The sequence below is a fragment of the Podarcis raffonei genome, chromosome 15 (assembly GCF_027172205.1).
Source record: "Podarcis raffonei isolate rPodRaf1 chromosome 15, rPodRaf1.pri, whole genome shotgun sequence".
Lineage (NCBI taxonomy): Eukaryota > Metazoa > Chordata > Lepidosauria > Squamata > Lacertidae > Podarcis > Podarcis raffonei.
Genome location: NC_070616.1, coordinates 38,258,176 through 38,284,519, shown reverse-complemented (window position 1 = coordinate 38,284,519; position 26,344 = coordinate 38,258,176). Strand labels below are relative to the sequence as shown.

The 26,344-nt window shown below is 44.4% G+C and overlaps 1 protein-coding gene across 1 annotated transcript; it reads right to left on the bottom strand.

The window, feature by feature from the left end:
* Nucleotides 1-20,937, bottom strand: EIF4EBP1 (eukaryotic translation initiation factor 4E binding protein 1). Its single transcript, XM_053366871.1, has 3 exons — nt 20,703-20,937; nt 1,997-2,170; nt 1-1,021 (listed from the first exon to the last, which is right to left on the bottom strand). The coding sequence occupies exons 1-3, from the start codon at nt 20,866-20,868 to the stop codon at nt 990-992; spliced, it is 372 nt and encodes a 123-aa protein (XP_053222846.1). The 5' UTR covers nt 20,869-20,937; the 3' UTR covers nt 1-989.
* Between the last annotated feature and the right edge of the window lie 5,407 nt (nt 20,938-26,344).

The following is a 26,344-nucleotide window of genomic DNA, read 5'->3' as shown; positions in this document are numbered from 1 at the left end:
TTAGAGCAATTGTAAAGTTTTATTTCTTTATTTTTAAAGTACAGTGAATAATGTGTACAGATTTCCATGAATGTGTATGCAGCCCTTTAAAAAGTAAGAAAGATAGCAGGCTACCCCCTTTCCCACAGCAATACTTTCTCATTTCAATAGTTTTTGAAAATACACTTCTCTTTGAAGCGAGTGATCCTGCCCTCTCCAACATATTCAGGATTTATTTTTTAAAAGAAGTGTTTCTACCAGAGTGAAATTGACCAGAACCTGCTGATAATGTCTAATTTATTTCAGCATTCCATTAATTTGTATGGTACTAGGAAAAGCTGCTACAGATAAGACAACAGGAAAACCTATTTAACAAGCATGGCTCTCTCTTTTTCCACTCTATTTGTAGAAGTTTATCAAGATACCAGTGCTGGACTGGTGCTTGTGCTGCAAAAAAGCTTAAGGCAGAAAGTTGTTCTGTCAATTTACAAAAACAACTTAATTGTGCACCACATCTGTTGATCTCATTTCTTGTGAACAGTGATGAGATAACAATTGTAGAGCACGTTGCATAGACAAGTGATGTGATTTGAAGAGTGACCCACCACTGTATTAATCCCCTAGGTCTGGCATAATTTTATATCTGTCCTTGCATCCAATGCCTTGCTTGGCAGCACAGACATTCACGAACAAAGGCGCTGGAACTCAAGGGCCAGAATTGCACAGAGCGTTCCACCTCTCCATGCCAATGCTCCTCACTGGCCGCCTTCACACCACCACCACCACACAGAGAGGCTCTGCCAAGTGTTTTCAGTCCTTATGTAACAGGAAATCTCCTCTTCCTCCCAGAAAAGTAATAATAATTAATGGACCTTCCATCTTGGAAAGCTTTGCAAAGCGTGGGCTATTCTACGAGCCCCACTTGTTTCGGAAGCATTACCGATTTCGCGTCTTCACTGGAAAAGTGTATCTATCTATATGCATAGATATATACTTCAGGGGGCAGGTTTTCAGATATCCATGTCAAACTGGGCTTCCTCACCTGCAAAAGAAAAAGAAATTGCTGATGAATTCCAAATTTTGCATATATTAACTTGATGTTGCCTACTGCTTAAGTGTCCAAAGATTTAAGGCACCTAGTTCTGGACACAATGTGTTCCTTGAGACAGCTGGAAAAAGCAATGACTTCAAAGGTTGGCAGCCTTTAATCCATTTAATATTTTCAGTGTGACTTTGAACAAACAAATGGCATTGCCACCTTTGATAAGGATGGTCAGGTGGTAGAAAAAGTTTTCAGTGTTCTTTGCCTGCCAACCGAGAACAATGTGTTCTCTCAAAAGCTGATATTCATTTGGCTTGAGCAATATTGTGCTAAGGGAAAGCAACCTTGCAAGGTACCCTTAACCTTTGCATTTCCAGGCAGCTTTACCAGTTCTCATCTCGATGTGCTGGACTACAGCTTCCCTTCATCCCTGTTGGTCCTGCTTGCCTGGGATAGTGAGAGTTGTAGTGCAACGATTCCTGGAATGTACCACATTTGCTACCCCTGCTCTCACACATTTTAACACCTCTATCTCATTTTAATGCACAGTTTGAGACCCACTTGGCTCACTCAACACAGTCCACTGGCCACTTATTTGGGGCCTCGCTTGATTCCAAATCCCCCTGGACTAAGTGGTGGGTTCCTTACCCTTACCTGACAGTGGTGGCAGCAACAGCACCCTGAAGCACTTGACACCGTTCTACTGTGAACCATTAAAGCTGGAGGCTCACAGACATGGTTGCCCAATGTAGAGGGCTCCACTGGAGCTCTGAGAACTTTGCACTTGCCCTTGGATTCTAGGAGCTGACCCAGGCCTGGGTCTCCCTCGTTCTCTTATTTTGCAATCCTAGGCAGGCAACAACACACAGGGTTGATGGCGCTCCTGATCGCCCACCATAACCGGCTGCTGGGTAAGATCAGTGCAACCTGTGATTAAAACGATGGCACTTTATGACACAGCAACAGATCACTCACCTAAGCCTGGTTGCTTCTCCTCCTCAGCGTGGATGAGATTGGTCTCGGTCCCAAGGATTTCGACAGCTGGGCTTGTAACACCTGGAATGTCTGGAAGGTCACAAGGTGGTGTTTTGGCAACTGGAGAATTCCGACACTCCATTAAAAATTTGCGGTCGTATATAATGCGTGTACCTAGGAAAGAGAGACACCCACAAATCACTGCTTTCATCCTGGGGAGAAGATAAGGAAGGACTTTTTGGTCTGGAAACAAATTCCAGAGGGGTAGGCATGTTAAAGTGTGTTCATCATCCAAGTGCTATAGGCTATACTACACTCTTGCATTTCACGGCATCAGGTTTGCACACTCTCCTCTCAAGCACCTATTTTGGCCCACCATGTTCAAAACCATTGCTTATACCAAGTATGGGCATTAATAATAATAGTAAAATTTTTTTTTATTTATATCCCGCCCTCCCCAGCCGAAGCCAGGCTCAGAGCAGCTAACAACAATAAAAGTAACACAACATTCTAAAATCAATTCATTTTAAAATCAATTCAAAATCAATTACAGGGAACTGTGGTTAATTTAAAACTGGAAGGAGAGGAGGAGAGGGGTGGGGAACCTTTTTCAGAAGGATGGCCACTTTCCCTTCTGGGGGCCTCTGATTCAGAGGTAAAAGTGGGCAGAACAACAAAGGTAAAATATACCTTTGTACTTCTACACAAACTCTATTCAAGCTGGCATGGGGCATTATCAGAGTTCTGTCTTCACCCTTTGACAGCTTAGTGGCATTTAACAGAGGGGTCAGTTGCCAATGTGAAGTCATGAGTTGAGTTAAAAAATGAATAAATATATCCAATAAGTTGGCTGATTCATATGGTGCAAATGAGATATTTCCCCCATCTCTGACACAAATGCAATTAAATGTTTATCTTCTGCCATGTGGTAGAGATGGCAGTTGCTTCCAGAGAGAATTAAAAGGAGGCATATCTATAAACAGCAGCCAAATTTCAAAACGTGTACTCAGGATTGGTTGGAAGAAAGACGACCCCAAATACAGTTTTAAAGAGCAAAACACTCTCTCTCCAAAAGCCACCGTCAGTCAATGAAATCTTTTTTCTGGATTGATTGTCAATACCTAGCAACAGTTGGTGCAACAATTGTAAGTGTGAGCCTTGAAGAGCCCAATTCAAGTCTCACTTTGGTCCTAGCTACACTCCAAATAAGTGAATAAAGGCGAAGACGACAGGCAGGAGTTGAAGCAATTGGAGCAGGGGAAACTCAGCATTCTTTCTTCCTTCTTCCTTCAAAAATCACCCCCCCTCCACTGAAGCAGCTTTCCCCTTAACTAAAATAATAAAAAAGATCATCAGGGTTTTATTACACACATTTGCATTCAACATGCCAGAAATGCTCTCAGCCCGAAACCTACTCAGTGGACTTTAGGCAAACTGCCACTTGCTCCTCTTGTGAACTGCAGGCTGTGAGAGCCAAGAATTTTAGAATGAATATTAAGGGGGTGCAACCCTCCAAAAACTGAGGCCTGAGTGTGCTCAGTAGCTATGGAATGTTGACAGTCAGCTGGAGAAGAAAAACAGAGAAGTGGGGTAGAGACTGGCTACCCTGAACATCCCATTTGGGGATAAGGATAAGGAAGTAAGGGAAGCCCTGCTGGATCAGACAAAGGCCCATCTAGTTCCACATCCTGTTCTCAGTGGTCAAACAGATGCCCATGGCAAGCAGGACATACAATAAGTGATAGGATATAATGCAATGCTTTGTGGCAGGTCTCACTTGCCAGGAAAATACTGCTGTACTTTGCAGCACTGTTGCAAGGATTTTTGATGTAATGAACATGAAGTGCTCCGAACATTATAAAGCACCATGTGCCTGCTTTAGCCTGCTCAAAGCATAGTGTGTGGGCTAGGTCCTGGGAGAGCTGGGTTCAAAAGCCAATTCAGCCATGAAGATCAGTGGATCTCAGCCTAACCTACCTCAAAGGGCTGTTGTGAGAATGAAATGGGAGGGTGAACCTTGTAGTCCATTTGGAAAAAAGGAGGCCTATAAATGTCACTTCTGCAATTCACTGAGCTGAGTGAAACAGACCTCTTCAAACAAAACAGAGGCTCTATGTGTACGTGTGGTGAGGAAAGGCTTTTCGAAACTCAGCATGGAGGAACTGGTGCTAAATAATCTTCCAACTCAGTAGCAGTATTTCGAAATCCAGCTAGTATCCACAGATCACGGGCAGAGTCACCAGTTGAGACTACGCCCCACATTAAACAGCCGTTAATCAAGGTCCTGGAGCCGAGCCTTGTCAGTTATTACAGCTGCCAACCGTTGGAACACTTGCAGAACAACACCAGTTTTCCTAGAAGTGTTGTCAGTGTACCAGTTACCGCAGGGACATTTCATAACAGGTTCACTAGAGGACTCCATCCCAGAGTTTACAGTCAAGTCACATATCTAAAGATCCAGTATGCTAAAGCAAATACGGGACAGGGAGCACAACAGGCTTGTGCCATTATACAAATGGGATTGGCAGAAACCCAGAGGCTGTGTTTTGCCATGTCGGAATGTTTTCATTTTTGAAGTGATCAATAGCACCCCCTCCCACTTAGCCCATTAAGTTTTCAGCTGTTTTCTAGGGGCAAATTCCACAGGGCATAAAAGGTAAAGGTAAAGGGACCCCTGACCATTAGGTCCAGTTGTGACTGACTCTGGGGTTGTGGCGCTCATCTCGCTTTATTGGCTGAGGGAGCTGGCGTGCAGCTTCCGGGTCATGTGGCCAGCATGACGAAGCCGCTTCTGGCGAACCAGAGCAGCGCACAGAAACGCCGTTTACCTTCCCGCTGGAGCGGTACCTATTTATCTACTTGCACTTTGACGTGCTTTCAAACTGCTAGGTTGGCAGGAGCAGGGACCGAGCAACGGGAGCTCACCCTGTCGCGGGGATTCGAACCACCAACCTTCTGATCAGCAAGTCCTAGGCTCTGTGGTTTAACCCACACCACCACCCGAGTCCCATTCCACTGGGCATACCTGGTGGGATTTTTGACCGTCGGCCATGGTGGCTGGGTCTCATGAGAGCTAGAATCCAAGAATGTCTGGAAAATCACAGGCTCCCCATCACTGATTGACAAGAACGGTGTACCATGGGCTTTCCCAACCTGGTGCCCCCCAGATGTCCCAGACGACAACTCACTAGGTGCTGGAGGACTCCAGATTAGAAAAGCTGATCTACGACATCTCGACCTGACCCAATGGCCTTTTTCAACACAGCAAGCACTGGGGGCCTATTTCCATTAGCACTGTGTGGTGGCAGTGGGGAAAACACTTGTCCATTTCAATGCCCCTCTTTGCTACTTCAGCCCAAGAACAGGCAGTTATGCACAGCCATCACCATGCCCAGTTTTTAGCCTTTCACTCTGTACGCTGTTTTTCAAGCATTTGTGACCTATTGCCAAAAGCTGAACCTGCCCTTTCCCAGAGACCGCCATGTGCTGAGATTCTGCTCTAAGGAGGCACGTCATTCAGTTACCACTTAGGAACACCTTCGATGCTGGCAAGCCTCCCAACAGCAATCTGAGACTGTTAAAAACAAGCCACGAATAGGACCGTCGGCCACTTACTTGTTCCCCAGCAGCAATAAGATTTATTTTGGACTTTTGATGGGCCAAGGCCTGTTGATGTGCAACACATCTGCAGAGTTCAGGGGTCACAGAGGTAACTAAAGCCATGGAATCTAAAAGCTGCGTTGGCAGGATATTGCCACAGCATTAGTTTACACCAGGCATGTTCAAAGTCCGTTTCGGGGGCCTAATCCAGCCCGCTGGTTGGTGTAATCCAGCCCATGTGGCAGTTACCGTATTTTTTGCACCATAACACTCACTTTTTTCCTCCTAAAAAGTAAGGGGAAATGTCTGTGCGTGTTATGGAGGGAATGCCTACGGGTGGCATGCCTACGGACTTTCCTCCTCTAAAAACTACGTGCGTGTTATGGTCGGGTGCGTGTTATAGAGCGAAAAATACGGTAATTTCCTGGGGTAAAGGTAAAGGGACCCCTGACCACTAGGTCCAGTCATGGCTGACTCTGGGGTTGCGGTGCTCATCTCGCTTTACTGGCCGAGGGAGCCGGTGTACAGCTTCCGGGTCATGTGGCCAGCATGACGGAGCCGCTTCTGGCGAACCAGAACAGCGCACGAAAATGCCATTTACCTTCCCGCTGGAGTGGTACCTATTTATCTACTTGCACTTTGATGTGCTTTCAAACTGCTAGGTTGGCAGGAGCAGGGACCGAGCTCTGTGTCCCTAAATCCTAAAAAAAAACCACCTCAAAAGCTCAACAACTTCAATCCTAAAAAAAGTTCAACAACTTTGGTTGGCCCTCCACTTCATCAAATCTGGCCCTTTTTGAAAAAAGTTTGGACACTTTACACAAACCAGAATTAAACGTGCTCCCTGACATATCAAGGGAGCCACGTACTTAGGTCAGCTTCTTGTTCTCACTTCCCCATACTGAGCTCTGCCGCAATCAACAAACAACAGTTTTGATCAGGTCAGCTGTTCTGTTTGTCCCTCTCAGTTCTCTCTCTCTCTCTCTCTCCCACTCTCTATAAGCCTCGGTTAGAAAGTCAAAGGTCAGAGCTGTTGACACCAGCGTGACTAAACCCCTTTCTCTGTCCAGGTTACAATTTAGAGGAGTGAGAGAATTGTTGGTCAAGGTGACATTTCTGGACTTGGCTGTAGACTTGCAAGCAACTCAACAGATGCACTATGGCCAGCCACACGCCACTTTCCAATTTATAGTTGCAGTTCCCCTACACAACAATGGGGTGTTTGTGGAAGAAGGGGTTGTTGCTAGACTCCCATCGTCCCTGACCAGTGACCATGCTACAGTGGTACCTCGGGTTAGACGCTTCAGGTTACAGATGCTTCAGGTTACAGACTCCGCTAACCCAGAAATAGTACCTTGGGTTAAGTACTTTGCTTCAGGATGAGAACAGAAATCACACGGCGGCGGCGTGTGGCGGCAGGAGACCCCATTAGCTAAAGTGGTACCTCAGGTTAAGAACAGTTTCAGGTTAAGAACGGACCTCCGAAACGAATTAAGTTCTTAACCCGAGGTACCACTGTAGTTGGGGTTGATCAGGGTTGGAGTGTAACACCCTTCTAGCAGATGAGAGCTTTCTAAACTTTTCACGTTGGCATGCATCATTTCGCAACACGGTAATTCAGTTTTATTAGCAAACCAGAGGTTAAACTAACCCCTTTCCAGCCCCGGGAGTTTGCGTGACACACCAGCATGTTGTGACACAGTTTGGAAAGCTCTGCAGTCGACCATCACCTCTCCTCTCCTTCCCAGCAAAGCTTTCAGGTGAATTCTGCCTTTCCCACACTTGCTCTCCAGCAGCACAGCTAACAAAGGAAACAAGCAGCATTCACATAAACACACACTTTTAGATTTAACGGTTTCTGGCCATATTCTAGGAAGGGTCCAGGGGCTGGTTTGGTGGGTTTAGATGTAATGGCAGACTACCATTTGCCACCAAGTCGAAAGCAAAGCATGCAAAGGGAATAGGGAGAAAAGTGTGTAATCTATCCCAGGGTTTCCCCACCCAATGCCAAGCCATGCCTTAGCATAAAACTTTGAGAACCTCAATTTCAGAACCAGAGCTTGCATGTAGGTCTGATTTTTATGCCTAGTTCCTATTCCTTGAGGATAACAACTGCAAACCTTCCTCCAAGTAGCAACTGCAGACAATTCATTGTATTGTATTATTTTAATTTTTTATTTTAATTTTTATTTTACAAGGTTGTTATTGTACTTCACGAGATATTAACCTATTACACTATTTATAAGAATGGATTCCAAATATCATTCAATTTGTCCATGGCAAGTCTGCGTATATATGCAAATTGTTCATACGTTGCAAGTTTGTAAGTAGAAGGGAGACACATTTTTATTTTTCCAATTCATCAGTATCAGTCTTTTTGCTGTGGTAAGGGCACGTACTGTACTGTATTATTTTAATTTAATACCAGCTCTTTACCCTCAGATCCCAGGACGAGTTACAACAATTTAAAATACAACAATAAACACAGTTAAAAAAACTTATAATTGCAAAAGCTACTAGGGCCAAGCAAGAGACTACTAGGGTAACTCTCATCTACTTTCACAGTACATATTATTCAGCAGAACTCATTTTACCCTGTAGTCAACTCCTCAGATCAGTAGCCAGCTGCCAAACTTCACACAAGAAGGCAAAGCTCAGTTTGTATGCAAAACTAAGCGTGAATGAGCAAGTGTTGTGGCTATACAGAGGAAAAATCGCAGCCGCTCCTCCTCTGGTCTGGCTGCTGCTGTGCTGCCTGGAGCAAAACGATGGCTTGGCTTAGCATTATGTGCAAACTCAGGCTCATGGTGTGTTTTCCACAAATAAACCATGTGCAGTTAGCGAAGAACAATTCTTGGCTGCAGCTCATGCTTGTTTTGGAGAAAGGCAAACTACAAGTCCAGGTTCACATGCAATGTTAAGTCAAACCACGGCTTAGCGCTGATGTTTGTGGCAAATTAGGATGTAGAACGCTTTTGAAGTAATGTGGTACCTCCGGTTATGAACTTAATTCGTTCTGGAGGTCCGTTCTTAAAGGTAAAGGTAAAGGTACCCTGCCCGTACGGGCCAGTCTTGACAGACTCTGGGGTTGTGCGCCCATCTCACTCAAGAGGCCGGGGTCCAGCGCTGTCCGCAGACACTTCCGGGTCACGTGGCCAGCGTGACGAAGCTGCTCTGGCGAGCCAGAGCCGCACACAGAAACGCCGTTTACCTTCCCGCTGGTAAGCGGTCCCTATTTATCTACTTGCACCCAGGGGTGCTTTTGAACTGCTAGGTTGGCAGGCGCTGGGACCGAGCAGCGGGAGCGCACCCCGCCGCGGGGATTCAAACCGCCGACCTTTCGATCGGCAAGCCCTAGGCGCTGAGGCTTTTACCCACAGCGCCACCCGCGTCCCCCTTTCGCTAATGGGGCCTTCCGCTGCCGTCGCGCGACCTGCTCGCACCAGGAGACCTACTTCCGGATTAGCGGAGCTCATTACCCGAAGCGTTCGTAAGGAGGACGGTACGTAACCTGAGGTTCCACTGTAGCCAGAAGAGCAGTTTTGACTTTGCTGGATGTGCCACAAACATTTACAGTCGTACCTTGGATCCTGAACACCCTGGAACTCGGATGTTTGCTTCCAAACGTACCAAACCCGGAAGTGATTGTTCCAGTTTGTGAACGTTCTTTTGGAAGCCAAATGTCTGACTGGGCTTCTGCGACTTCAGTTTTCGAACATTTTGGAAGTCGAACGGACTTCTGGAATGGTTCCTGTTTGACTTCCAAGGTACGACTGCATTGCCTTCCGCCTCCAGGCTTCTAAATAACCATAGACCTGGTCACCTGAAGGGAATAAGAATCACGTCCAGGCAACCAAGATGGATAGCCTTTGTATATAGCAATTTCCAAAGTGCTTTCCATGATGGAATCCACAGTGCATGAAGCAACTGAGTTTCTCATAGACAGAAGACAGCATTGTCGCCGTCTGATGAAATACAGCTGAGCTGATAATAGGTGATAACCACTATTATCACCTATGAAGACACTCTTAAATAGAATACTAGAAGACGGGAAGATTCCCAACACCTGGAAACAGGCGCACATAGTAGTAATCCCAAAACAAGGACGAAATAAAGAGTTTATAACCAATTATAGACCAATATCATTACTAAATAATGATTACAAGATCTATGCACAAATATTGGCAACAAGATTAAAGACAGTTTTGCAGGATTGTATAAATAAAGAGCAGGCAGGGTTCTTGCCGGGCAGGAAAATGAGTGACAATATAAGAACAGTGATTGATATGATCGAGTATTTAGACATGAAACCAAGTAAGAAGGTAGCCTTTGTTTTTGTGGACACGGAAAAGGCGTTTGACAAAGTATCATGGAAATTTCTAAAAATATTATTAGACCAGATGGACATGGGAGACCAAATTACAAGAGGGTTAAAAGCAATTTATGAACAACAAGAAGCAAATATAATAATAAATAATGACACGACTGATTATTTTAAAATACAGAAGGGCACCAGACAAGGGTGCCCACTTTCACCTTTATTATTCATTTTGGTTTTGGAAATATTAAATCAAGAAATCAGATTGGATCAAGAAATAAATGGAATATCCCTAGGAGAGAAAATATACAAAATAAGGGCATTTGCAGATGATTTAGTCTTAATGGTGGAAAATCCAAAGGAAAGCATAGCAAAGGCTCTAGAAAAAATGGGAAACTTTGGAAGGGTATCAGGTTTCGCTTTGAATAAAGAAAAAATGAAACTAATGGTAAAAAACATGGGAGATCAAGAGAAAAAGGAACTGGTAGAAAAATTTAGATTACAAATTGTAAAAAAAGTGAAATATTTAGGAATACAAATAACAATGAAAAATATAAATTTGTTTGAAGATAATTATAAATTTTTTTGGGAAGAAACAAAAAGAGAAATGGAAACTTGGACAAGATTGAAATTAACACTCTGGGGTAGAATTTCGGCTATTAAAATGAATATCTTACCAAAACTTCTGTTCCTTTTTCAAATGATTCCCATAATAGGTAAAGATGATTGTTTTAAAAAATGGAAAACGGACCTAACAAAGTTTATATGGCAAGGCAAAAAGCCACGGATCAAACATAAATTATTAACCGACATAAAAGGGCGGGGAGGTTTTGGACTCCCAGACCTGAGACTATATTACGACATGGCATGCTTTACTTGGATCAAAGATTGGATCAAATTGGATAACAGTGACATTTTGGATTTGGAGGGATGGAACAACAGATATGGTTGGCATGCCTATCTAATTTATAACAAAGTGGCAGTCCATAAAGAATTTCTAAGCCACATAATTAGAAATGCATTATACAAGGTCTGGGTGAGACATAGAAGGTTGCTAGAACCGAAAACCCCATTGTGGGTCTCACCGCTAGAAGTAATATCGGTTAAAAAGAAAAATACTATAGGAAGAATGGCAACATACCAGCAGCTCCTAAAGGAAGAACAGGGCCAATTAAAACTAAGACCATACAATGAGGTGACCCAATACTGCACCACATGGTTACAATATCACCAAATTGCACAAATATTCAACCAGGATAAAGTAATAGGATTTGAAAAAGAAGAATCAAAATTACAAAAAGCATTATTACAAAACTCAAAAAAAATATATATCCAAAATGTATAATTTATTATTAGAATGGGAATTAAAGGATGAAGAAGTAAAAGAAGTTATGATTAAATGGGCATGTGATATAGGATATGTAATTCAGCTGGACCAATGTGAGAAATTATGGAAATATGATATTAAATTCACGGCATGTTACACAATAAGAGAAAATTTTATGAAAATGGTGTACCAATGGTACTTAACTCCGGTAAAATTGGCTAAAATTTACAAATTAAAATCGAATACCTGTTGGAGATGTAAAAAAGAAATAGGAACAATGTTTCACATGTGGTGGGAATGCCGACCTATTAAACAATTTTGGAATGAAATCTATGAAGAACTCAAAAAGATGTTTAAAATATCGTTCAGTAAAAAACCGGAGGCATTCCTTTTAGGTCTAATTACAAATGATATCCCCGAAAATCAAAGGAAAGTATTCCTTTACGCAACAACAGCTGCCAGGATGCTTATAGCTAAAAACTGGAAAGGCAGAGAAATTCCATCAGTGAAAGATTGGCAAATTAAATTTTGTGAATACATAAATCTGGCAAGACTCACAGCTTACATAAGGGGACAATCGGACCAGAAATTATTAAAAGAATGGGGTTGTGCTAAAGTGTATATGAAAAAACATTGTTCTGGAGTAAGTATATTGGTATGTAATGAATGATGCTTTACAGGGTTAAAGAAAAAGAAAAATGGTGTAAAAAAATATATACAAAGGTGGAAGTAATCTAATTAGACACAACAATGCAGTAAGAGTAAATTTTTCGAGGTCTTAGAACAAAGGAAGGAAGTCAATTTGTGTTTATGTACGTCATGATATGGTTTTTTTTTCTGTAGATGTGTGCTTTTTCGTGTGTGTTTAGTTTAGTTTTGTTTCCTTTCCCTTCCCCCCCCTTTTTCTTTTCTGTTTTTTTTTTGTATGTTCCGGGGTTTTTTTGCTTGTACAGTACTATTTTGGATTCAATGTTTGTAATTTTTGTTATGCTTCTGCATTGAAAAGAAAAAAAGAAATACAGCTGAGCTGTACAGCTGCTAATGATGCAAGCCTACGCACAATTGCTACAGAGCGAGTGCCATTGAACTTACTGTGCTAGACAAATATGGGAAGGATTACACTACAAGAAAATGACAGATCTGTGCAGAAAGGCTGCAGAGTTATTAACTTTAAAGACTAGTTAAGTTCAAGTCAAATACTTAAATAAAAAATGAAACAATTGTGCATTTAGTTTCAAATAATAATAATCCGCATAGCACTGATTAAATCAAGAGCATACTTCATGACCTCAGCACAACCACTGGGCATCTTATCTAACCTGACACTATAAAAAATAGATAAAAATAATTTGGTACTAACGTGAAGTATCTGTCACTTAACAGCAGCCATTCTATCAGGCTGAGGGAGAGAAAGGAAGCAGAACTATCCCATATGGTCTTTGGAGACACCAGATGCCTTTGGCTCTCCCTCAACTCTTACCTTGCAGCAGGTGTACCAGCAGGTAACTGAATTGTTCCTATGCCAACTAATTTTTCTAAGATCTCTGCAACTTTAAAAACTAGTGCCTGAGTTTACTTTTTTCTCTTCCCTCCACCCCCATTCCTTCTGCCTTTTTGTTGTGTTTTTTAGACTGCAAACACAAGGGCAGAGGCTGTCCTGTTTTTTTATTGACCCATAAGCCACTCTGTGAGGATTTTCTGCAGAAAAACAGGGTAAAAAGGCTTTAAATAAAGTAAAATTATAGTGGTGCAGTAAAATATTCTAGGTTCTAGGACTTCTGACACTGAGCAGAGAACCCAAGGCTCTCTCTTCAGGTTTCTACTAATTAGCAGACAGCAATAACTTGTTAAGTATGTTTAATTCCCAGCTGACAAACTCCAGAAGAATAGCCATGCATTTTGTAGCACCTAAAGCAGGCACCCCCAAACTCAGCCCTCTAGGTGTTTTGGGACTACAACTCCCATCATCATCCCTAGCTAACAGGACCAGTGGTCAGGGATGATGGGAATTGTAGTTCCAAAACATCTGGAGGGCCGAGTTTGGGGATGCCTGACCTAAAGAGTAACAGATGCATAAGGTCATTATGGCATAAGATTATGTCCAATACAGCCCACTTAGTCAGATGCATGAAGCATCACCTGCTCTGAATTTGCATATATTTGAATTTTGCATAGAAATGTCACGAACTGTACCTGTATCTTATATTTTTTGACCCCGTGCTTACTATTTCCCCCCTCTATGCCTAAGAGGTGTGTACAAATACCTAGCCTGCCAACCAACCAAGGGGTAATAGTTCGTGCCTCTGACAAAGTGGTCTCTACTATGCCACAACAAGGTGGTTTCTGGTCCACAACAACCTTTCGATCTAGAGCAACAAGACTGTTTAAACACAGTTCCAACAAGTTAAACACTGTAAGCAATGCTAACACCCTCAGGAAGTTTATGCACAGTCTGGAGCCTTCCATGAACCGTCACAGAAGCTTTTACACTGCTCACTAAGCAAACCACTTCTGTTCTTTGCAAGATACCTGCTCCATTATATTTGTGCGCTGCTACATGCTACAAAACAGTTAATGTTATGAAGCAGTCTGGGTGGCTGCCAAGGAATCATGCTTCACACAAAAACAAACAAAGCCAGGCATGCCTCTTCCACGCCCCTTGTCCCTGGTGCGCGGATTCAGCTTGCTGATTCTTGCAAGCCACGGCACCTGTGCATATCTCACACCAATCCTTGACCTGTGTGCTTAGCAGGTGTGGGGCAACAGCAACAGAGGTAGCAGGGAGAAAGACGGCTGATGAGCAAAACTTGGGTGTACCATACTGTATTTTCTCAGGCATTGCTTCCTGCCAAGTTTTGCATACAAGAGCTAAAGCGAGGACAGGGAACAAGTGGCTATCCATGTTGGCTTACAACTCCCATAATTCCTGTCCATTGGCCCCTCTGGCTGGGACTGATGAGAGCTGGGGTCCAACAACATCTTCAGAGCCACAAGTTCTCTATGAGCTACAGCAGGGTTTCCCTAATTTGGGTCTTCAGCTGTTTTCAGACTCCAGTGCCCATCATCCCTAGCTAGCAGGAGCAATGGTCAGGGATGATGGGAACTGTAGTCCAAAAAACAGCTGGGGACCCAAGTTTGGGAAACCCTGAGCTACAGGGATGCAGGAAGCTTCACCAGTTGTGATCACATTTTCAGGTACACAAGGCTATTCTAGCTACCAGTACTTTACCCTCTGGTCCTCAACTACTCATATCAACAGTAAGACTTTCAGACAGAAAAGGACAAGTCCAAAGAATTAAATTTTGCCTTTGCATGTCTGCCACACAGTTTAACTCGGTTCAAACAATCTATATAAAAAAGCAACAATTTAGTTGACAACAGCATGCAGATTTTAAAGCCTGGCAACATTTCTGCATGGGGAACCAGAGAAGTTTGCACACAGATGGATATTAGTCAAATAAAAGAAATTACTAGCATTCCTCAGCACGGCTCATTCTCTTGGACTGAAATAACAATAAAGCTACTGAACAGTTTTTATTCAAAAACAACCCATTGGAATTACTACATCGGCACTTATAACAGAATGTTCTCCACGCTGGAAGGATCTCTGTATTTTTTACTTCCAGTAATTTATGAACAATTATTTCTGTGGACATCTGCTCAGCAATGTTAATAAACTGGAAGGGGCAATGGACTGAAGGCTGCTCATTATCTTTTATTCTTATCATTCTGGGGAGGTTTCGGCAGCCTTTGATTAAACCATTGTACACAGATAAACTCTGGAAAAAGTTATACACATGACAGCTTTGAGGACTGTGGCCGTCCTTTACGCAGGCAAACATAATTTGCTGTTCACACTTTTGTATGCTGTTTTATAAACTGGAATTTAAGTCCTCTGCACTGTGCTAGGCGACTTAAGGCTGGCGTTCTAACCACGTCTACTCAGAAGTAAGTCCCATTGAATTCCACAGGTATTCCATGGTAATATTAGGATTGCGGCCTAAGCAAACAAACAAATACACTTGAGCCTCCAGGACTGCTCTCCGCTAATGCCAATATAATAATTTAATATCAACTGTCTCATGCCTGACAGAAAGCAACAGCTTTTTTTCTGACAGACCCGTAGACATAATTCCACAAATCATGCCCTGCTCAGCCATCACCCAACTCCATAACATTCTTTTCAAGAGATTTACTACTGTCTGACATAACAGTAAACACAGAGAAGACAGAAACAGTCTTTAGCTGAATCATAGTGCTGGTTCAGGCAAATACCGTATTTTTCGCTCTATAACACGCACCTGACCATAACACGCACGTAGTTTTTAGAGGAGGAAAACAAGAAAAAAATATTCTAAACGAAACAGTGGATGTATGATTTTTGTGGTTCATGCTGTGGCCACAGACATGTGATCTGACGGTGAGTTTGGGGTAGCCCAATGCAAAAATCCTGAGGATTCATGTGGATCCATGCTTTGTAACCACGTTTTTGCGCCACTGCGGCCCCATGAAACAGTGTGTGTGTGTGTGTTTTTTGGTGCAGGCTGTAGCCATGGACATGCTAGGTGATCTGATGGTGAATTTGGGGTGACCCAGTGCAAAAATCCTGAGGATCCATGTGGATCCGTGCTTTGTAACCACGTTTTAAGTGGGGAGGGAAGGAAAAGCACTCAAGGGACAAGGAGCACGCGTGGGATGTGTGGAGAAGGATGCTGCTAATAATGCAGGAGAGGCTCCTCTCCGGCTTTGCTCCTTTAGAACAAGCAGGCTCTGCGTCTCTCCCTCCTCCCCAGCAAGGAAACCATGATAGTAACCACTCTGAGACAAATCAAGAAAAATTGCGACCAACACTCTCCCCCAACAAGCGCAGTGAGGTCAAAACACACACACACGCAGAGAGAGAACTGGCCCTAAAGTCGCAGGGCGCTGGAAGTCGCAGGGGCGCTGGGGGAGTGAACGGGAAGCAAAAGAAGGAGAACGATGCCTCACACACACAGAGACACACAGAGTGTCAATTCTAAAGTCGCAGGGGCGCTGGGAGAGGGCAGGGGCGCAGGGAGAGTGAACGGGAAGCAAGAGAAGGAGAAGGAGCCCTCACACACACACAGACACACAGAGTGTCGATTCTAAAGTCGCAGGGGCGCAGGGAGAGTGAACGGGAAGCAAGAAGAGAAGGAGCCCTCACACACACAGAGTGTTGATTCTAAAGTCGCAGGGGCGCAGGGAGAGCGCAGGGACGCAGGGAGAGTGAACGGGAAGCAAGAGAAGGAGAAGGAGCCCTCACACACACACAGACACACAGAGTGTTGATTCTAAAGTCGCAGGGGCGCAAGGAGAGTGAACGGGAAGCAAGAAGAGAAGGAGCCCTCACACACACAGAGTGTTGATTCTAAAGTCGCAGGGGCGCAGGGAGAGCGCAGGAACGCAGGGAGAGTGAACGGGAAGCAAGAGAAGGAGAAGGAGCCCTCACACACACACAGACACACAGAGTGTTGATTCTAAAGTCGCAGGGGCGCAGGGAGAGTGAACGGGAAGCAAGAAGAGAAGGAGCCCTCACACACACAGAGTGTTGATTCTAAAGTCGCAGGGGCGCAGGGAGAGTGAACGGGAAGCAAGAAGAGAAGGAGCCCTCACACACACACAGAGTGTTGATTCTAAAGTCGCAGGGGCGCAGGGAGAGTGAACGGGAAGCAAGAAGAGAAGGAGCCCTCACACACACAGAGTGTCGATTCTAAAGTCGCAGGGGCGCAGGGAGAGCGCAGGGAGAGTGAACGGGAAGCAAGAGAAGGAGAAGGAGCCCTCACACAGACACAGACACACAGCCCTTACAGTGGCTAATCCAAAATCGGACAGCAAAAAACTGCAGGCAGGGACAGAGAGCAGGGGTTGTTTTAAAGCAGCCAACTCCCGCTCTGCTTCTCTCCCTCCTCCCCGGCTCCGCTAGCTGACAGGAGCCGCTTACACCCGCTTTGCTGTTTCAAAGCGAGCCACGGACTGCTCACGACTGCAGCAGATTCCCCCGCCATCTGTAGGCATTCGCTCCATAACACGCACAGACATTTCCCCTTACTTTCTAGGAGGAAAAATCTGTGTGTTATGGAGCGAAATTTAAGGTAAGTGCTGCCTCAGCTGTTCCATCCTTATTATTTCGAGATGTAGCCTCTTCTACTTTCAGTACATGGTCTTGAGCAAGCCCCCAAAATGCAACACAATGTCAAATTATGTGCCCTGTGTTCAAGCATTTTTACTGCTGCCTTAAGTCATTCCAAGTTAAATTCCGCACCTAAGTGCATTTCCTAGCATCTAAGAAATTCACTACTTTGTTCTCAACATCAGGGGTGGCAAAAAGCCTAATAATCTGCATGGAGTGTTGCATGACCCCTGTAAATTGAGAGTCGCCTGTACTACGCACATGATCCCTAGCCCAAATACTTCCAAAGAACAAATATGTCCCACTCTCGTATTCTCCGGCAGTCCCTCCCCACTCCCCAACCTCGGGGTACCCTTTCTCTGCCCGTAAACACAAAGCCTCTTTGAAGGCATGCAGCAACCAGGCTTAATCTGCACCGTTTGGAATCAGTTGTTTTGGTTTCAGCCATTTGTGCAGTTTCCTGCACTGAAGCCAAGGACAGAAAGCTTTTAAACCAAAGACTTGTTTCACAGCATAAAGACAAAACATTTCTCCACACAATAAAGATCATTTCTGACGTTTTAGGCTTGCTCTCTTGTGTTAGGTAATTAGTTCCACTACCTCAAATTAACAGAATTATACACTATCTTCCCCTGCCCACCTTCCAAACTCAATATATATTCCTAAGCACTCAGGGCAGCAAAGGAGCACCTAATTGGTTATTATCATTCTAAAACAGGCAGTATCATGACTCAAGCCTGACCATAACTACTGTCCCCTACTCCCAAATCCCCATAACCCAGGATCCCACATGCACTGTTGGCACAAAGTGGCAGTTCGTCGTTTCAGGGAATGGTTGATTTCCAATAGGAAAATGCCACGTGTGTGTAATCTTAGCAAAAGGACACCAGCATATTCAATCATTTCTCCCCACGTAAGGAACAGTTTGGCCCTTAGTGCTGTGGTTAAGGCAGCACTCTGAATTTCATGGCTTTTACATCCTCTGGCTCCCTATACTCACTGGCCAATCTGTTAACTGAGAATCACACTTCATGCATCTGACTAAGTGACCAAGGAAATCTTGTCTCCCTCTTTCTCTCTGCCCCCCCCTTAAATATTACTTATGTGTTATTAAAAAGAGGGGGATGAACCAGGTCTGGCTCAAGTTCACCTTCATATTATCCACACCTACCGTATAAAGGACAAAAGTGGTAAGGACCTAACAGAAGCAGAAGACATCAAGAAGAGGTGGCAAGAATACACAGAGGAATTATACCAGAAAGATATGGATGTCTTGTACACCCCAGGTAGTGTGGTTGCTGACCTTGAGCCAGACATCCTGGAGAGTGAAGTCAAATGGGCCTTAGAAAGCACTGCAAATAACAAGGCCAGTGGAAGTGATGGTATTCCAGCTGAACTACTTAAAATTTTAAAAGATGATGCTGTTAAGGTGCTACACTCAATATGCCAGAAAGTTTGGAAAACTCAGCAGTGGCCAGAGGATTGGAGAAGATCAGTCTACATCCCAATCCCAAAGAATGGCAGTGTCAAAGAATGCTCCAAATACCACACAATTGCACTCATTTCACACGCTAGCAAGGTTATGCTTAAAATTCTACAAAGAAGGCTCAAGCAGTATATTGGACCGAGAACTCCCAGAAGTGCAAGCTGGATTTAGAAGAGGCAGAGGAACCAGAGACCAAATTGCAAATATGCGCTGGATTATGGAGAAAGCTGGAGAGTTCCAGAAAGACATCTACTTTTGCTTCATTGACTATGCAAAAGCCTTTGACTGTGTCGACCACAGCAAACTATGGCAAGTTCTTAAAGAAATGGGAGTGCCTGATCACCTCATCTGTCTCCTGAGAAATCTCTATGTGGGACAAGAAGCTACAGTTAGAACTGGATACGGAACAACTGATTGGTTCAAAATTGGGAAAGGAGTACGGCAAGGCTGTATATTGTCTTCCTGCTTATTTAACTTATATGCAGAATTCATCATGTGAAAGGCTGGGCTGGATGAATCCCAAGCCGGAATTAAGATTGCCGGAAGAAATATCAACAACCTCAGATATGCAGATGACACAACCTTGATGGCAGAAAGTGAGGAGGAATTAAAGAACCTTTTAATGAGGGTGAAAGAGGAGAGTGCAAAATATGGTCTGAATCTCAACATCAAAAAAACTGGGCCCATCACCTCCTGGCAAATAGAAGGGGAAGAAATGGAGGCAGTGAGAGATTTTACTTTCTTGGGCTCCATGATCACTGCAGATGGTGACAGCAGTCACGAAATTAAAAGACGCCTGCTCCTTGGGAGAAAGGCGATGGCAAACCTAGACAGCATCTTAAAAAGCAGAGACATCACGTTGCCAACAAAGGTCCGTATAGTTAAAGCCATGGTATTCCCAGTAGTGATGTATGGAAGTGAGAGCTGGACCATAAAGAAGGCTCATCGGCAAAGAATTGATGCTTTTGAATTCTGGTGCTGGAGGAGACTCTTGAGAGTCCCATGGACTGCAAGAAGATCAAACGCATCCATTCTTAAGGAAATTAGCCCTGAGTGCTCACTGGAAGGACAGATCGTGAAGCTGAGGCTCCAATACTTTGGCCACCTCATGAGAAGAGAAGACTCCCTGGAAAAGACCCTGATGTTGGGAAAGATGGAGGGCACAAGGAGAAGGGGACGACAGAGGACGAGATGGTTGGATAGTGTTCTTGAAGCTACAAACACGAGTCTGACCAAACTGCGGGAGACAGTGGAAGACAGAAGTGCCTGGCGTGCTCTGGTCCAGGGGGTCACGAAGAGTCAGACACGACTAAATGACTAAACAACAACAACAACACCGTATTCTCCAGTTCTTTCCCAGGAACAGACCCTGCCCCTCCAAGGACGCCCTGGGGATCCCAGAGCTTATTGCAAAAAGGATGTGGAGTGGCAGGGGAGCCTCGGCCCCCAATCCTTTCCCACCACCCCACTTCCCTCAAGAGCTCACACTGGTAAGGGATGCTCAGAGGTGCTCTTGCTCCCCTCTGATCAAGCCGCCTGCTTACCCGCCCGCAGCTGTCACTCTGCACATGTTTAGAGGCACTACTAGAGCTTGGTCTGAAGGGGGCGGGGAAGGGACCACCACACCGAGCCCTCCCTGGGAACGAGACTCTGCACATGCCCAGAGGCACTCCAGAGCGGCTTCCCACTGGAAGTGAGGGGGTGGGCGGAGGGGAGTCCCAAGAGCCAACGCCCGCCGGGGGGGCTGCTCAGGGGCGCTCTGCACATGCTCAAGGGCGCTCTGCACATGCTCAGGGGCGCTCCCTCCCTCCCTCGGTCGCTCACCGCCCGGCGTGGTCCCGAAGAGGGTTCCGCCGGGCGTGGTGCTGTAGTCGCCGGGAGGCAGCGCGGCTCCGTCGGGCAGGATCAGCCGCTTGGCGGGGCCGGGGATGTCCCTGCCCAGCGTCGGCCCCTGGGGCGGGTGAGGGCGGCAGCAGCTGGCGGCGGACATGGCGGAGGCGCTCGCGGACCAGAAGACGCGCGACCAGGCGCTCGCTCTCCCTCTCTCTCCCAGCGCCCCACGGCCACGCCCACTTGGCCCACGGCGCCGCGCAAAGCACGGCGGGAAGCGTAGTCCTCAGGGGCTGAGGGACGTAGGGAGCGGCCGCTGGCCCCGCCCCTTTGCCCTACGTCACGACGGGAAGCGTAGTCCTCAGGGAGGGAAAGAAACTGGGAGAGGCCTCTGGTCCCGCCCCTTTGTTTACGGCTTCGCGCGAAGCACGGCGGGAAGCGTAGTCCTCCAGAGAGGGAAGGGCACTGGGAGTTCCTTTGCCCACCTAGCACCGTGTCGTTTGCACCAGAATGGTCTCAAACTGGCATAGACTCAGGACCCGCCTCTGGCTCCCAGCGTGTAACTTTTTAAAAATTATTATTATTATTATTCAATTTTTAAAATTAATTTTCCAAAAAAATTAAAACAAAAAAACACACATACATACATCCTGTTTATAATTAAACCAATCTTGGTAACATTGTTAAGTGACTTCCTCAAATCCCCCTGATTGAATTTCATTATATATCATTTTAACAGTTTTCCAAAATCGATCTTCTCAAAGAAAAATTATATTGATCTCGTAACATCTTTCATTCCTTCTAATCTGGCTTTAAACATCTTAATTCCTATCCGTACATATTTAAATCCTAAGCCTATCTCGTATTTGCAAGCTTTTCCAATTAGGTTATCTTAACGTATTTAGCTAAATAGTCTTTAAATTTTATCCATTCGTCCTGGTATTCCTCCTCCTTCTGGTCGCGGACTCTTCCAGTCAGGTTGGCTAGCTCCGAAAAGTCCATCATCTTCATCTGCTAATCTTCCACTGTTATCTTAATGTTGCCAGTGTTTTCAGCTGTACACAATTATTTCCCATATATTCAATAAACGTTTTCCAGTCTTCTTTAAACATACCTTCTTGTTGTTCTCTTATTCTAAATGTTAAGTCTGCAAGTTGTGCATATTCTGTCAACTTACCGGTAAGTTGCCATTCTTCTCGTTTTCCATTTTTGGGCTAACAAAACACGAGCCGCAGTAGTAACATACACAAATGACCTTTTTTGACACATGGGAATTTCAGTCTGAATTATCCTCAACAGAAAAGACTATGGTTGTTGTTTTTTGGAAAGTACTTTTAGACTCCCCCCCCCCCAATTCATTATGGATTATTTCTCAATAATGCATTTTAATGTTTTAATGTTGTATTTTAATCTTGTTTTTAAGCTGTATTTCAATCAACTTGTTTTTATTATCGGTTGTTAGTCGCCCTGAGCCCGGTCTTGGCTGGGGAGGGCGGGGTATAAATAAAATTTATTATTATTATTAATACTCTTTTACCCTTTTACAAGTCCACCACTTATGAAAAAACATTACCTCTGCCTCTTTGAATCTCCAGGACTTATCTGATTCGGACTTACGCATCTTAGCAAGCCTACTCAGAGTTAAATACCACCTGTGAATCATTTTCAGGTAGTTCTCCTTCAAAGGATAACAAAAAAATTATGCACATCTGAGTCCTCTACTGCTCTCATTTTTTGGTAATGCATTCCTCCATGTCCCTCGCGATATCCCCTTTCTTTCAAGTTTTTAGACATTTCCATTCTCCTGCCCCTCCCCTGCACCAAAGCCCCCCCCCCAATTCATCTCATTCTCTTATTGCTGCTTCTTTGTTCCAGGTCTTTGGTCTGTTCCGTCCCCCTGTGGCCCAGCTCACCTTCCCTCCTAAGAAAAGTTTGGGTGGCCTTTGGAACCACTTGCGAACCTCATGCAGTGTCAGATTTTGCAGCTTCCCCATCTTCTCGCCACTCTGTTGCTCCACCTCTTTCCCCCTCCTCCATCTCCCATTCTTTGGTCTCTGTGTGACCTTGCCATTGTGTCAAACTTCACCTGTTGTGGTGACGATCGAGGGTGTATGGAAGAATCAAATCCTTACTTATGGCCATTCCCCAAGTCTCTCTCACATAAGAAGAGCCAAGAATGGAGGAAATATAGTGTAGGGTTGGCTCACTAGTGCAGAGGTGGGGAAACTGGGGCCTTCCAGATATTTTTGGACTTCATCTCCCATCAGCCCCAGCTGGCACAGCCAGTGGTCAGGAGGGATGGGAGTTACAGTCCCAAAACATCTGGAGAGTCACATGTTCCCCAATCCTGCACTAGCCTTTACATTCAAACATTAAGAATGTAGAAGCTGTTAGTCGCCACTGTTAGCTTTAGTTTTTATGAATTTGTCAAATCCTCTTTTGAAGCCATCCAAGTTGGTGCCTGTCGCTGCTTCTTGCGGGAGGAGCAAATGCCACCATTTAACTATGTGTTATGTCAAGAAGTGTGGGGTGTTTGGGTACCTCTCATGTACCTAGAAAGAGAAGAGTCCCAAGACCCAAACCAGTTAAGAGGCGTGTGGTGATCCCTTGGGTCTGCTATACTATTTGGAAATACCTCAGGAGTGTAACTGGGTAACTGACAGAAAGTACCACCTTGTTTAAGAACCAAAGTACAGTGGTACCTCGGGTTAAGAACTTAATTTGTTCTGGAGGTCTGTTCTTAACCTGAAACTGTTCTTAACCTGAGGTACCACTTTAGCTAATGAGGCCTCTTGCTGCTGCTGCGCCGCTGCTGCACGATTTCTGTTTTCATCCCGAAGCAAAGTTCTTAACCCGAGGTACTATTTCTGCGTTAGCAGAGTCTGTAACCTGAAGCGTCTGTAACCTGAAGTGTCTGTAACCCGAGGTACCACTGTATTAAGTTGTAAACATCTAACTAAGTTAAGGACCTGAAGTAAAATAACTCCAAATAAGCTGAGTGTTTTCCATTTAGTGTGGAAACCTGTGCCAACTATTTGAAGTGTAATAACTGAATTTAAGCAACTGAAGTTTGAAAGAAGCTATGCATTTACTACCTTGTTTAGAAGCCTGTAACATCCATTAGTTTTAGTAAAATAATTTTTTCTTATTTGTTCTGCTTTTGCCTGAGTTTCCAAGTATCTAAGAATTGCCTCACACAAAACCCAAAAGATAACCTGTGGTGGTTAGAAATGTATTTATATGGAGGCGGGGAGTTTGTTGCAGCACCCAAGGGCCTGGTGAGGAGGGCAGTGAATCTCAGCTGGGTTGGTTCCATGAAGAGCCCTTCCTAGTCTCTGGGACCTTCAGCCAGTGCTCAAACTGGCTAACTGCTGGTGTTGGGACTAGTCTTTTGCTTCCCTTTTTAGTACCCTTGGCTCTTACCATCAAGAAAACCAGTGTGCTGTAGTGGCTGGACTGTTGGAAAAGGACCTGGAACACCCTAGTTCAAATTCCCCACTTAGTCTGAAAGCTTACTTCCAGACTAGGCCAGTCACAGTCTGTCAACTTAACCTCCCTGGCAGGGTTGTTGTGGAGAGGAGAACTATGCACACCTAGAACTCCTTGGAGGAAAGCTGTGATATGCATGCAATGATAAGAAAAAATAGACACTTGAGGTGCAGAAAATGGGAGTGACAAAGTTTTGTTTACTGGCTGAGGAATGTTTCCTGGCTTAATTTCTAATTTCTGTGTGCCAGGCTATAGTTAAAGGCAGATGAACAGGGATGGTTAAAAAAGAAAAGAAAAGAAAGTTGGCAACACTGGTAAGAAATGTATGTTCTTAGCTTGGGTGGTATAAAAGAAGATCTTCATTATGGCAGTTGGCAAGCTTAATGCTGCGGCGTCCAAACACATTTAGGAGTGAACGAGTCCCACTGGACACAATGGGACTTACTGTAGCTCCAAGTAAACGTTCACCAGATCGCACTGTAAATATGCAAAGTATATGGTAATATGCATGTGGTTGTATCTGCTTCATGAGCATGACACAAACTCTCTTTCCACTGAGATACGCATGTGCATGCTCCATTGCTGTGCAAAGGGTATTCAGGGTACCAGCGCAAACTTACAGTTTGGCTGACTCGATGTTTCTGTGAATGACGTTCTCTCTGCTGTTGCTAATAGCTGGGCAACGTTAACCTAAAAAAGAAAGAAAGAGAGAGATTTATTGCCTAGGGGATGAATTGAAGCGGGTGGTCAGCAAGACCACCTAGCTGCTCTGAATCCAGTGTGGTCCATGCCTAGCCATCTGTAGGTGTGCCCCACTGTGCCTTTGGCACATCAGTTGGCTGATGAAAGCAGGGCCACATGTTTGCATTCATATCTGAAAGGTAATTGTTATATCTCTGTGACTCCACTAGCCCCTTGCTCTGCTCTGCCTCTTTCTGCCAACTTGGGTGTAAACTGCCACTGGGTAAAATGTCACTAATAGAGAAGGGAAGAGGAAGCTGCCTAAGCAGTGTGTCAACTCAAAAGGAGTGTGTCAACTCATTCGCTGTTGGGAAATGTCCTGACATTTTCAGTGGCAATGGTTCTTGCGTACTTATTTTATTTTTATTCTTGCAGAAGGTCTGTTTATTATTAGAACAGGAAATATGGTCAGAATAGTTCTTTAGAAGCATTATGATGCTGACGACTGTGAAATAACATCAGCATGAGTTGCATATTTTGCTTCATTATCACATATATGGCTGCAGCTATCTATCCAACATGCACATTGGTATATTTCTGCTTTTCTGATTGGTTATCCACTGGGACATGCAGATGTAGCATTAAAGTGTGAAAACTCTCACTCTCTCTCGCTCCCTCATTTCAAAATTTATTTTGATATTCAATTTTACAAGGGGAAGCTTTAGATTATGCTAGTACATCAGCAGAAATATGTATCAAAAACAGTACAGTCTTCAATCACACACTGATTAAAAGCTCGGGTATTTAACAAAGTACATTGCACTGCATAGATGGAGGGTGCAATTTGTGTGGATTGCCAGACAAGAAAGTAAAAAAAGGACAGTCTATTTCCATAAAATTGTTGGCGTCTTGAGTTCCATTTAAAGCTTTCATATATTTTGTAAGTTTCACCCTTAATGCTGTTGTCCATTTTGCCTTTTGTCTCCATGGAGAAAGCTGCATGTTTGACGAGCTTTTCCAGTTTTGTGCCACCAGTTTCTACTAATGGGCTGCCATGCGTAGAAATGTAATTAATTCCTTAGAATACAGCTCCTTTTGTTCCCCATGGAAGACAGTCGGCAAAGCTGTGCTGTGCTGAACTGAACTGAACTGTGAACTGTCTGTTTTGAAAAGAGACTTATTTCATTGAATATATTTCTGCTCAGAATCCTTGAACTTTATCACCACATATGAAATACTGTCCTGATCGCTGTGCCTCCTCACCAAGAGAGGTGAAGAAAATGGATTAATATGATTACAGTTTTGTGGTGTCAAGTGCCGGTGCTGAAGCAACTTGAAAATATTTTCCTGGCTTTTTGTGGAGGTGAATCACATGGGTTTTGGCAAGTTGCACCAGTTGGCCTTGATGGGCACTTATCAAGGATGTTGTAGCAGCAGATTTCCTGCACCAGCCTTTCCTTGATGGA

Bases quoted from the DNA above. Each gene is read 5' to 3' on its own strand.
- EIF4EBP1 (XM_053366871.1), bottom strand. From the start codon at position 20,868: ATGTCCGCCGCCAGCTGCTGCCGCCCTCACCCGCCCCAGGGGCCGACG. The intron at 2,171-20,702 runs GTGAGCGACCGA...TCTCTTTCCTAG, and splicing joins CTTCGGGACCACGCCGGGCG to GTACACGCATTATATACGAC. The intron at 1,022-1,996 runs GTGAGTGATCTG...TTTCTTTTGCAG, and splicing joins GGAGAAGCAACCAGGCTTAG to GTGAGGAAGCCCAGTTTGAC.